At 39.8% G+C, this 13,472-nt stretch overlaps 1 protein-coding gene across 2 annotated transcripts; it reads left to right on the forward strand.

The window, feature by feature from the left end:
- The first annotated feature begins 5,101 nt into the window (after nt 1-5,101).
- On the forward strand, nt 5,102-13,472 carry hyal4 (hyaluronidase 4). Of its 2 annotated transcripts, none has more exons than XM_084397142.1 (4): nt 5,102-5,200; nt 10,493-11,484; nt 11,866-11,955; nt 12,851-13,472. In XM_084397142.1, exons 2-4 carry the CDS (start codon nt 10,531-10,533, stop codon nt 13,319-13,321), a joined length of 1,515 nt encoding a protein of 504 aa, XP_084253268.1. In that variant the 5' UTR covers nt 5,102-5,200; nt 10,493-10,530; the 3' UTR covers nt 13,322-13,472. The 2 variants fall into 2 exon arrangements, with proteins under 2 accessions (XP_084253268.1, XP_084253269.1); XM_084397143.1 differs by lacking the exon at nt 5,102-5,200 and adding an exon at nt 9,456-9,552.

Consider the following 13,472-nt stretch of genomic DNA (forward strand, 5'->3'; position numbering starts at 1 on the left):
TCTCTTGAACGTGCACAATCCACTATGTCACATCTCCAACTAAAACCATTGCCTATTTTTTTCACATAAGCCCATACACACTTCCACTGCTAGCATTAGCGTGACTCTTGAAGAGCGTGGGGTGTGTCACACACACTCACACAGTCATTGCTAATTGTTGCTATAGTTGACCAGGAGACAGGAAGTCTGTAATTTACTAACTGTCTGAATAAACCTCTTTGAAAGGCTTGAAAAAAAAAAAAAAAAACCTCATCTTCATTACACAGTCCATTTGTTAGCGTGTTTCACAGCCCAATCTTGGACGCTATATAACCAAAATGACTAAAACACCACTGTTGTCATTGTGTCACCCCTTCTGCAATGTAACAAGTCAATGTCAGTTTCACTGCCCTGATATTATGTTCTCTCACTGTAATCTTCTAAGGATTATACTCTGAAATTTAAACCATTCAGCTATTCCCAGAGGAACATTTTACTGCTTAAAGTTAAAGTTTGCACTTTCAGAGCTCAGGTCATGAACTTTTTTAAATGGGCTTTAAAGTCAGCATGAAATGAAAATTATATCCGTCTATATTTTTTCTTTCAATTTGTTTTAGTATAAATCTCTCAACCCAATCGTCAATCGCCTCTGGTGACATATGCCAGACTTCTTCAATCCTTTCGCCCACTTAAAACCCGCACCTTTCTTACAATTGATTACAAGCTTGCATTCAGATCTGCCTCCAACCAACCAATCAACAACCACTGGATAGAGCCAAGACCCCACATACATTTAGTTTGTTTCACTCGGATGTACGTCTCAATTCGGATAAGAAAACGAATGCTACTTCAGTTTGATTTTGTTTGGACAAAGACAATACATATTTGTAATGTTATGCAAGCACTATAGTCTGAAATTGCATCTTAGATAATAGACTTTTAGTGTACTTCTGATGAAACGAGACACTGACACAGTTTTTCATGTTTATTACGGTAAAGCTACTTGATTTTGTGCAATCTATTGTGTAAAGTGTTATATAAATGAACGTGACATGACTTTACTAGAGTGCCGAGAGCTCATGCAAACATATCCACGTTGCTATGATGATCAGATATAATACAAAATATGTAACTTTATGGTACTAATATGCACCCTTTAGGGATAAAAAGTTGTATCAGTGACAGCTTTTGTACCTTTTGTTTTGTGTAGGAGAAACACATGAGATATTAAGACCTAATTTGCGAGTTTTCTTTATTTGGATAGAGAAAGTGTGTGAGGGAGAGTCTTGAAGCGTATGTTCCTGAATGGTACAATGCCAGAAAAACGGCTCCCTGACCACTTGGCCTGGCACGTCGCCCTGAGGTCTGGAATCTGATGACTGTGCTCAACTAGACCTCACTGGTTTCTCTACAGTTCTGCAGATCCCACTCATTCAGCATCGATATTAACGCTGCTTTTCAGTTCTCATTCAGAATCTACAGAATCATAATTTGATCTTTTATTTTATTAGCTAGACATCTAGATCCAAATCAGGCTAATCCATTAGCTACATGTATTAAATCAACGTTAACACATCTCACAGGGTTTACCATATAAAGGGGCTAATCAATTAAAACCAGAACAGAGCAAGAACATGGGAACGTGTAAATGCAGAAAGTTTCACCTTAGAGTTTCAGTTAGACCGGATGGTTGTGAGAAAAGTTGCAGCATGGACTTGTTTTTTTTGCTTGGTCGAGCTACACTTCATATGACTCTTCACCAGTGTCCAACTATACAAGACAAAATGGGTAATTGAACATTTAAAGCATTAAGTACATCGCACATCGCCATGCACACATCAGTGAGGCCAAAGGGATTAACGTGTAAACCTGTCGGACAAGGCCGTGCTACAATTTCATTACATTCTGTGGGTCTGTTACTCCAATTTCACACAAAAACAGACCGGTAACTAAGGCCCCGTCCACACTACTGCGTTTTCGTTTAGAAACGGAGAATTAAACCGAATACGATCTCCGTCCACACCAGCGTTTTAGCTGCGTATTAGAATTGATCTCCGTCCACATTAAAACGACTGAAAACGCGGATCACGTGACCATTCACCAACACTGGGCATGCGCGAGCCGGTGTAAACACAACTTCATTGATAAAATGATCCCACCATGCGCTGGTTCTTCTCGGGTTAACCCAAAACCGACGCTCCATGTACACAGTCGATACCGGGAATTGTCAAACGTAAACTATTTTATCGGGAATTGTCAGTTGCACACGGGAATTGTCACATTGTCACTATTTTACCGGGAATTGTCACAGATCGCTCGAATAATAGCTTGCCTCCGGCGCATGTAGGCAGTTAGCATTGTAAAATGCAGAATTTACTTGCACAACAGCTGCTAGAAAAGACATAGCCTACGCCATGACTGATGACACCCAATCATAGAGCCGAGCGTGAGCCTCTACTACGTCATCGTTTCTAAAGTCCTCCGTTTTGACCCGTCCACACTAAAACGCCCTCCGGAGATTCAAAACGAAAAACGGGTCGGCGGCGTTTCTAAACTTCTCCGTTTTGGGTCTCCGTTTTTGCCGTTTTAGTGTGGACGGGAGGTGCAAACGTAGCAAAAGGTCTCCGTTTTTAAACGAAAACGCAGTAGTGTGGACGGGGCCTAAATCAGACGAACTTAACCAACCTTCCAGTTGTACACTAGGAATAGATCTGCTTTTTTTCTGAAGGCACAATAGGTCAGGGAAGTTTCAAGCAATGATCCACAGTGCTGGCCCAACAGGACCTTCTCAGTCCCTCAACTGTGGGAATGTGGTTTTCTATTGAAGCACGCCAACCTTTTCAGCCGTCCACCACCTCATCTCCCGCCGCTGAATAAACTCCTCTTGAATAAATTAATTTCCACTTTGACTGCACTATGAGGAGGCTAGAGAGCAGCCAGGAGTCAGAACACGGCATCCGGAAACCAATGGATCTATAGTAGCTTTTCTTGGTGTGTTGGTGGTCCTGGTTAGTTATGATGACATTTTATTTCCCTGAATAAGTAGGTTTTCCCACATGAAGACCAGGTCAAACCATTTTGTGCTGCCGTTTTCCATCCAATCTTATGATAAAATAAAACAACTTCAAAGATCTAGAGCTCTTGTTAATTGGGTTAATGCTTCTCTTAAAATGCCAGATAATCATTTGAACAAGGTTCCTACAGTTTTCAAAACGTCATATGATGCGACTCGAATGTAATGACTGGCTCATGTGTTTCTAGATCCTTTTCTTTATCTTATACATCAATGACCCAATTGTTGACTGCTTGTTGTGGCTTTTGCTTGGTATTTTTTTTTTTATGAAGCCATATACAACTAAAGGACCATGCACAAGCGGAACAACAGCGCAAGGCCTTTAGTTTGAAAATTGTGTCCACCAAGACAACATGCCTCCACTACCCCTACGCACTGACCTAGACCCTATCATTATACTGAACGCCTTACACAGCAGATGACTTGGTGACTCTTGGCTGTCAACAAGCTCCATTCAGCTAACTTCCTCATGCTTAGATAATGACATGAAATTGCTACAAGATCTAGCAAGTTTCTATCAAGTATCATGTTTCCAGGTACCAACAGTGTCAAAAAGGAAATGAGTAATAAGTTATGACAACATGTTTTTACATTGCTTTAACAAGATTATTTTGTGTCAGTTTAATGTAATTTAAGTTGAAATGGCTTAAACATCCAAGTTGACTGTACCTAAAAATGTAAGGCAGCAACTTTTTTATATATATATATTGTTTTACAATGAACTGAATACTCAAGACAAGTACTATTGCATTCAGACATTGTGCAATGGTTTCGGTGAGAATTGAGACTTTGTTTGAGGAAGAGAATCAGCATTCCTTGTGTTTATCTCCGTTTCAACCCCGGCATCGTAAGGAACCCCATAAAATGAAGAGACAGCTGCACCACAGGACTCATGCACTGTCTTTAAATTAGAGTTGGAGGGAGTGTTTTTTATGAAAAATGTGCTAACAAAGTTTGGTGACTATAAGACTATTCACATGGTAATTTAGCACGGTTTGCCATAGGAATGCAACTAATGCTTCCAGAGATCCCACCATGGACATTTGCAATTAGATTATTTGGAAACAAAAAACAAACCAAAAAATATTCTAACCAAAACTGGGGTCATGTGTGTGTTTAGGCATGGAAAAATGTAAATGTGCAAACATAAATAAATAATTCTTGTCAAGATCACAAAATAATAATACTATATATAGTAATATATATAATATATATAAAAACACACACACACACACTCTCTGTTTAGCAAGTGTATTTGCCAAAGATGCACTATTATTAAAATTCAGGCTGATATTAAAATTCTAATATAAGATTTAAGACACTAATACCAGTCATTTTAAATGCTAAAATGTGAATTTAGGCATCACAGTTTTGCACATTTCATTTAGCACATGTTAATAAATTATTAGTGTTTTTTATATGAACTTAAATTGAGCAGATGACGACAAAGAATCTGAATATAAACACAGGAGAATTGAGCATACACAATTTTGAATCTAAATGCAATTTTTCTTTCTTTTTTCCTCTTTTGCTTGTTTTAGGTCTCGTTTAGTGTTTCCTCACCTCTCGTTTTTTTTATTTACAGCCATATTTCTTGGTAAATGTATACTCTATAGCCACAAAAGACAGTGACTAAGAGACAAAAACAAGACAATCACAAGCCACATGGGACAGTAAATCGAGCAGGAAAAACACTCCCGGAGCTTCAACAAGGCTTGATTGTGTCTGTAGTGTATTAAAACCTCTTGTGAACTCACAGCCAGGTGATTGGAGGATGCTAAACTCGGCTAATGCTGAATGATGTGGATGAGCGTAAGACTGTCTGGAGGATCAAATGTGCACACACTCACACTCACACACATGTACTTTCACATGCACACTCAGTCAATGGGATTTAGACTGGAGTCCTCCCTCCCTCCTTCTCTACTCTAATCGCAGTGTTGTGGTTTTCTCGCTGTGGCTCTGTGGTTGTTTTCTCCTCCCTCTCAGGAAACTCTGTCTCTCTCTCTTCGCTGTGTATATAAGTAAGATGTGGGTAGGCTTTTCAGCAGACAGAGAAAAACTATGCTAGTGTATTGTAGATGTAGAGAGGTGTGCGTAGTGTATCATCAGCCGTATGTGACAGAGGCAGCGGCGTGGGATCTACAGGTGAGTGACTTCTAATTACTGACTCAATTTATTATACACACATTTAACATGACCCTGTTGTCATCAGCATGCTCTCTAAATAAAGCGCATGACGAAAGTAGGCACATTCCATCTTCTTATAGCGTTTCTAAAATTGTTGTCTGTGTTGTTCTCAGTCAACTATACTCTGTAATTCATTGTGTTTTCATTTCTGCACATACTTTGTATCCAGAGTTCAGTAAATGTTTTTGAATGACTGTAGTCACATGATTTGTGTTAACCTGTGAAGCAATATACATTTTTTGTAAAGTGTCTTGGCAACATACCAAAGCTGTCAAAGAGCAATGTTTGCCCTTTTCACCTAGCCACCTAGAGGCAAAGATGTTTACACGTGGTTTCAAAGAAATTTAAATAGGGACGCAATAAATGGGTGATATTAGAGATTTTTACTGTATGTTAGAATGTTGTGATGCATAAATTCACTCGTTGAAAACAATATAAACCATACACGTTTTAAGACAGCATAAATACATTTAAAGTCCCCCTGTGGTGAAAATCCAGTTTTTAATGTTGTTTATATCTGTCTATGTGATGTTTTTAATATGCTTTAAGACAAACCATGTGCAAATTCATTAGTCGACGCTATTTCTGAGTATTTTCTCCTTAAAACTGCAGTGAACCAAAGATGTTCTCAAAAACGCGGTTTGAAATCGCTGGCGTTTCTGACGTCATAAACTACCTTGTAACCAATCACGTCAACTAGTGGATCTCTAAGATTGTGTGAGTGAGTGGAGGCGGGGCTAATTTGCATATTTAGGGGACCGTGTATACTAAATGAGGCAAGAGTGTAGAGTTACATTCAAGCTATTTTAAGGCATGACGTTTTTTTTTTCAAGGAAAAATCGTTTTAACATGTAATTTTGGTGATCAAAGATGAGTTTTAAGGACTAAAATTGTTGACTATAGGACTTTAGTATAAAAAATTTATATAAAAAAAAATTCCAACATCCATCTGAAAATAATTATCAGCCAGAATTTTTATATCGATGCATCCTAAATATATCACTGTCAATATATATTTGAGAGTGTTGTGACATTTTTTTGAATGTAAAAGTGACAGGGCAAGACCTCTCCGCAAAGGAAATCAAATGAAAGAAAACCTAATTAGCCCATTCCAAATATATGTGTTCCTCAAAGGGTTTAATTTAAAGTTTACTGTCAGGAAATGTGCCGTGGCACCACTGAGGTCTTTGAACAGTGGCTCTGTAAATATTTTGAAGTGAGTTAATCAGAGGGAAGGGTTTACAGATGAGATTACGTACTTCCGGATGAAGCGTTTCTCTTGGGCGACGGCTAGTGACGCTGGAGAAACTGACAGCCTCGCCCTCTATCATCAAAGTTTCCCAGGAACCCATGATCATTGTGAAGACATCTTGTGGTATAAGGTGAAATTGAAAACATTGTGTCAGTATACCATTTCACCGTCAGCTTTACTTAAAAGTAGCTTAGTGTGTCAGCGGTGCCCAAAATAGGATTCTTTGATCTTCAAGAGATCACTCATCCTTAAACAATCCACCTCAAAGCAAAACACGTCCTCAGATTAACCTGACGTATTACACTGTTTGGGTTCCACCGTGATTAAGATTCCCTTTTTAAGGTTTTATTTACCATTCGAGCATCAAATGCAGAAATAAATAACCAAATTAAGCCTCTTATCTGTGATCTTGGTGTGTGATATTTGGATTCCAATGACTTTGCAGATATTTTCCATTTGATCTTGCCTCAATGACACAAAGCTACGGATGTCACAGAACATCATCTCATTTAATTTGAGGCAATCAAACGATTAAATGGGAAGACTCATCGTCCTCAGAGCCACAGATATTATACCACACATCTTCTGAGGAGCCCAGAGGTTTCTTTATGGCGATTCAAGAAACCTCTGTCTCCTGTTGTAAATCTGGCTTGGTCATATTTATGTTTCCAATTTGGATCAAATTCACATTTGGATGGGACTGAATGAAGTCGCATCGAAATCCTAGCATCAGGTCGACTCCATGCCTTTTGCGGCTTCTCTGAAGCCGTCGCCTGAAAGGTTTCTGTAAAAACCACTCTCACTAAGCCACATGTATCTTAATTACTGCCAGAGAGGGCTGAGGGTTTGAGGAAGCTCGAAGATAAATAAATCTATCTGAAATACAGGCAAAATCACTTCAATTCTCCATACCCCAATGTTTTCATTGATGGCTAACCGTAAAGCTCCATGGAAAGTTTTATTCATTCATTCCGCCACTTGAATCTTCTCGCATACTTCATCTCATAATCATATGTGAAAAACCTTTGTCACAAGCCTGTTCTGGATTACAGTATTTTAAGTAAAGCCTTTAATAAGTCATCAAAAGTGCTAAGGTATTCCATGCGCAAATACCATGAAGATCATCTGTGAAGCTCAGTGCAAGCAGAGGTCTTATTATGCAGGAAGTGGTTTAATTCTTCCCCCTCATGGCACGGGCCCGCCGCCAGTCCTAGGGGAAAAAGGAGCTGCAGCGCTCTCAGTCAGGCTCTTTCCACTCAATAACAACCACCACGGGGCTCCACAATTTGCCTTTATCCGCAACATTCCATGCCATACCCCATTTTTCAACCTCTGATTTAGCACATGACTGCCACTAATAACCTTTCAATGCATGCGTTACCGCCATAGTGATTGGTTCCATGCCTTGCTCAGGGAAATCAGAGACTCCTGATTATCTGGTACCAAAGAACATAATGTAACATGTTTAAACAAACTTGGAGACTGTTAACCATAATTTATTTTATTTTATACTATCCACACTGTAATAACGAAAGCCAGGTTTCGGATACTGTACTTTACCATCAGTGGTCCTCATTTTTTTTTACACTTGAGGTACTCTTTGAAATAAATAAATGTCATTGTTTGATATGCCAAAATATCAAATTGTGTGGCATTTGTTGTAGACAACTCAAGCTCATTTTACAAATGGCTTTTGTGTTTTAAATTTTATAGAGCAATTTACATACTGTTAAAAAATTATCACACAAAAGCATCTGGGAACTTGTGCCTCTTAAACATTAGTGGAACAAGTTCATAATTAATGTGATGAACTAAACCTGGTTACTCTGCTAGATCCTGGTCTTAGACTGGTTCAGAACCAGGAATACTACTGTATATTACACTGGGTACCTACACTTTCAGGCATTATGTCATTTCTTGTGGTGTTCCTCAAGGCTCAATTTTGGGTCCTCTATTATTTAACATATACATGCTTTCTTTAGCTGGTGTAATTAATCAATACAATATTTCATTTCACCAGTATGCAATGACACACAAATCTATCTTTCACTTGCACCAGATGCCCACAATTAAATTTCCACCCTACTGGACTGCATGGTGAGCATAACACTGTGGACTTTCTACAGCTAAACAAAGATAAGACAGAGGTACTTGTTTTCGGTTATTAAGACGCACAGAGAACATCTATTGCTCCATATCTTGACTCTCTATTACTAAAAGCCTGTAATAAGGTCAATATCTTAGGAAACATGTTTGACAGTGACCTTAGTTTTAAAAAAAACTTTTCAGCAATGTTACTAAAACAGCATATTATCACCTCAGAAACATCACCAAAGTATGTGATATTCACTCCCCTGCTGACACTGAGAAACTTGTTCATGCATTTGCTACATCTACACTTGACTACTGCATTAGCGTTTTTGCTGGGTTACCAAATAGAGCACTATTAAACACATACAAGGACTTCAGAATGCAGCTGCACGAATGCTAACGCAGAAAAATCACATTACGCAGAACGTTTCACTGGTTGCCTGTATCATTCAGAATTGAATTCAAGATTCTCTTATTATTCTTTAAATGTTTCAAATTGATGTTTCTCATATACCTTTCTAATTTGTTGAATAAATATACTAGAGCAAGATCGCTCCAAACAACCAATAGTAACTTATACCAAAAGCACAACTAAAAATTAGCAATTCAGCCTTTAGTCATTTCGGTCTAGATACAGTACCTGATTAGATTAACAGATTAACTAGATTAACTTGAGGGTATCTGACTTCACACATACTGTACATATATACACACACACGTGTATATGTATATATATATATAATATTAAAATCCACCTTGACACAGGTTGGTTAAAAGTCAATGCATGGCACAAAAAAGTAAAGTTAGTAAAGTTTTTTTTTTTTTTTGCAGATGCCATTTGGTTTCACATTTGTTTACATCTAATGCCATAAAATTCATACCTTTTTCTTTGTCTTTAATGCTCTATCATGCAGACAGGGCATCTGGCGAGGGCAGCTATGATTATGGCTATGTGGGCGCCACACTGGTGAGAGTATGTGGCTGGATTTGGCCATTACCCTTGTGGTTAACTGCTGGTTTGACTGGTGACTGCAACCCCCAAAGTAACATTTGACTCATATTCAAACCAAGCTGAAGCACAAAATGTTATGTTTACGCTTGACCTCTCCCTACTTTCCCCATTTAACTTGGCTCAAGACTTAGGGCATCACATCCATCTTAAACATGAACACCTTAGCCATTTTAGCCATAATCTACTGTGTCAGTAGCAAACCCAGTGCTTTATTTCTTGTCTATACACAGTCACTCAGTAGCAAAATCTTCACAATTTTCAGCTGAATTTTAGCCGTATTTTACTTTACAATCAGTCATAATTACTTTTTCATTGCCAAAAATATATATTCAAAGTTTGCACCATTGAATTTAGATGCATTCTAATGCTAATTTTAAGTTTATACTAAGAGAGCATTTAAAATATGAACATGAAATCAAAACTGATGTACTTCCTTAATACTCTTATTGCAAATGTTGCATGTTATAACTTGCTCTGCCTCTAAAATGACTTGTCCAATAAAATCATCCCAGAAGCACAGTCTAATGTTAACCAAAAAGCTATTTAGGAATTGTTTTAGAAATCTCGCATTCAGGTTTGGATCAGTTCTGGTATGCAACGCCCATTTTTTAATGATGTAAACCATTTCAAATAGATCAAATCTGGTTGTGAATGCCATTTCATGTTGATTTTAGCTACAGTTAAACTTAAGTGCTATCAGTAGCTAAAATAGTTAGTAGATCATGACACAAGCAACGACAAGTTCAAATTTCAATTCCTCCATGACCTGATGAAATATCTACCTTGAATGCAATGTAAGTGGCCTTGAATAAAAGCATATGCTAAATGTAGCAGTTATGGTGTAAAAATGGCATAACTCTGTTAGCTTACCACAGACTTGTTTTGTCCCTCACAGGATGATTGACATTTGCCTGTGCTGAGTCACGTAGCAGAATGCCCGGTGTGCCCTGCGGGGCCTTGCAACACCACACTGTGCCCGTAGCCTGTGCCATCATCTGTTCCTGGCTGTTGATCCTGGTCCATTCCGCCTTTTGCCAGAAACCTGCAAAGCTGCCTCTGGTGGGCCGCAAGCCTTTCCTGGCAGCCTGGAATGCTCCGCTGGATATGTGTACATTGAAGTACAATATCAATGTCAGCCTTGATATTTTCCACATCAGCGGCAGTCCACGAGCCGTCCACACGGGCCAGAATGTCACCATCTTTTATGCCAACCGCCTGGGTTACTACCCTTTCTACAATGAGCAAGGGGTTCCCATCAACGGAGGCCTACCTCAGAACAACAGTCTTGAAGCACATTTTCACAAAGTCCGAAAAGACATAGCGCACTTCATCCCTTCGGAAGACTTCCGTGGACTGGCCGTGATCGACTGGGAGTTCTGGAGGCCACAGTGGAGTCGTAACTGGCACAAGAAAGACATTTACCGACAGCAATCCCGCGAGCTGATCAAACAGGCCTACCTTAATGTGACCGACGAACAGGTGGAGGAACTGGCACGCTTGCGCTTCGAGAAGAGCGCCATGGAGTTCATGCAGGGCACGCTACAGCTCGCTACACAAACTCGTCCGCATGGTCTTTGGGGTTTATATCTCTACCCTGACTGTCACAATTACAATGTACATGCACACAACTACAGCGGCACATGCCCCCTACAAGAGAGCCTCCGCAATGACGAGCTGTTTTGGCTGTGGAACAGCAGCACTGCCCTTTTCCCAGCCCTCGCTATACGCAAGAGCCACACAGACAGCATTCGCAACCTGCACTTCTCGCAGAACAGGGTACTGGAGTCACTGCGACTGGCCTCCCTTACCTCATTGCCCTATGATCTGCCTACATACGTATACACACGCCTGGGGTACCGAGACGATGCCATGGCTTTTCTGACTCAGGTAAGTGCATATGTGCAATGAGAAATGTAAAATGTACTTTGGGAATCATACCCAAGTTCTTGGGTATACCCAGGGGAATCATACATAAGTTCTTAATACAATTTTACCTTACAGTAAACATCCCATTTTGCTAGTCTCTATACTCACAAACCATTATGGAGTCTGAAATCAAGAGCTCCCTCTTGTGGTCCAACAGAATAAATAGAGGATATTAAAAAGGACGTTTGAACGCTGGGTTTGACTATCACACCTATCTCAATGACTACATTTAAACGTATTAGAATAATTTCAGTAAAACTATTTATGTTTTAAGAAACTGTGGCAGTGAACTAACATTCTAATGATGTTATGTATACACACTCATTTATTTTCATTTTACAGAATGACTTGATACATACCATAGGAGAAAGTGCTGCTTTGGGAGCTGCAGGATTTGTCATTTGGGGGGATCTTAACCTCACTTCCTCAAGGGTAAGATTTTTAACACTGTTTCATATACCTATATCTTCAAAGATTTGTTAACATCAGAAGATTCTTACACATTGGTCAAGACTGGTGTTTATCAGTTACAAATCTGCTTCAAGAAGTCAATTCCTAGATCAGGCATTTCAAAACTTTTCATTGTAAAGGGTGTATGGAAGTTGTTTTTTTTTTTTACAGAATTTACCTTTTTGATCCTGCTTTGTATTAAAGACTGAAATTATGAGATTAATTCATTATTTTTATTCGACTTATTTAACTGTTTTCATGTCTCTCTTTAAGTTTAATTTGTCAAATTTGGGGGTCCGTGGCATCAAAAAGTTTGAGGATGCCTGCACTAAATATTTTCTGCCATAGATACTAGATACGCTTTATCATTGTGAGTGCAATACAATAACCGAAACCGTCCTTCGGATGAGACGTTAAACCGAGGTCCTGACTCTCTGTGGTCATTAAAAATGAGAAAAAGAGTAGGGATGTAACCCCGACATCCTGGCCAAATTTGCCCCTTGGCCTCTGTCCATCATGGCCTCCTAATCATCCCCATACACTGATTGGCTTCATCACTGTCTCCTCTCGACCAGTAAGCTGGTGTGTGGTGGGCGTTCTGGCGCAATATGGCTGCCGTCGCATCATCCAGGTGGATGCTGCACATTGGTGGTGGTTGAGGAGATTCCCCCTTCCTTGTAAAGCGCTTTGAGTACCTAGAAAAGCGCTATATAAATGTAACGAATTATTATTATTATTAATATGGCATTCACATTGATTTCTTGTCCAATAGAGAATGCATTAATACACCTATACACTTGCCAGCTAACTTTACACCAAGTTCCCTGCAGTTTAATGCCACAGTTTTAACTTCCTGGAAATTCCTTTGTCCCCTCAGCACAACTGTTCCAAAGTGAAGGCATTTCTGAACTACAGACTGGGTCAGTACATTACTAACGTAACCCGGGCAGCAGAAGTCTGTAGCGAATTCCTGTGTCAGTCCAACGGTCGTTGTGTCCGTCGAGACCCACAGGCACCACACTACCTGCACCTGAGCCGAGGCAGCTATCGGATCCTGTCCAACCGGAACGGCACCTTCACCGTGACCGGATCGCACTCTCAGCACGAGTACCAGCTGCTCGCCGAAAGGTTCCACTGTCACTGTTATCAGGGGTACGAGGGAGACCGCTGCGATAGCATAGAGCCCGAGGAGACCGAAGAGGACAACATGATAAAAGAGGACGTGGACGAGGAGAATAAGAACGAACCAGAGGAGGTCCACAAAGACATAAGGGATACTGCTGTGCCTTTACAAAATGCCTTCATCCTCACTGCTCTACTCCTTTTGTTGAACTTCAGTTATGTTTAGAGGTGAAGTGTGAAATTTGTGCACCACCACCATCATCAGGTGGAACAATAATCATGTTTAAATGTTTCCCCAAACACTCCCCCTGTCTGTGATTGGTCAATCAAACATATAGCCCCGCCCCAAACTCACACACCATTGGTTAAGTCAGTTA

The sequence above is a fragment of the Rutilus rutilus genome (assembly GCF_951802725.1).
Source record: "Rutilus rutilus genome assembly, chromosome: 23".
Classification (NCBI taxonomy): Eukaryota; Metazoa; Chordata; class Actinopteri; order Cypriniformes; family Leuciscidae; genus Rutilus; species Rutilus rutilus.

Excerpts from the sequence above, each read along its gene's own strand:
- hyal4 (XM_084397142.1), top strand. The coding sequence starts at position 10,531 with ATGCCCGGTGTGCCCTGCGGGGCCTTGCAACACCACACTGTGCCCGTA. Across the intron at positions 11,485-11,865 it reads CCATGGCTTTTCTGACTCAG|AATGACTTGATACATACCAT; the intron begins GTAAGTGCATAT and ends TTCATTTTACAG. Across the intron at positions 11,956-12,850 it reads TTAACCTCACTTCCTCAAGG|CACAACTGTTCCAAAGTGAA; the intron begins GTAAGATTTTTA and ends TTGTCCCCTCAG.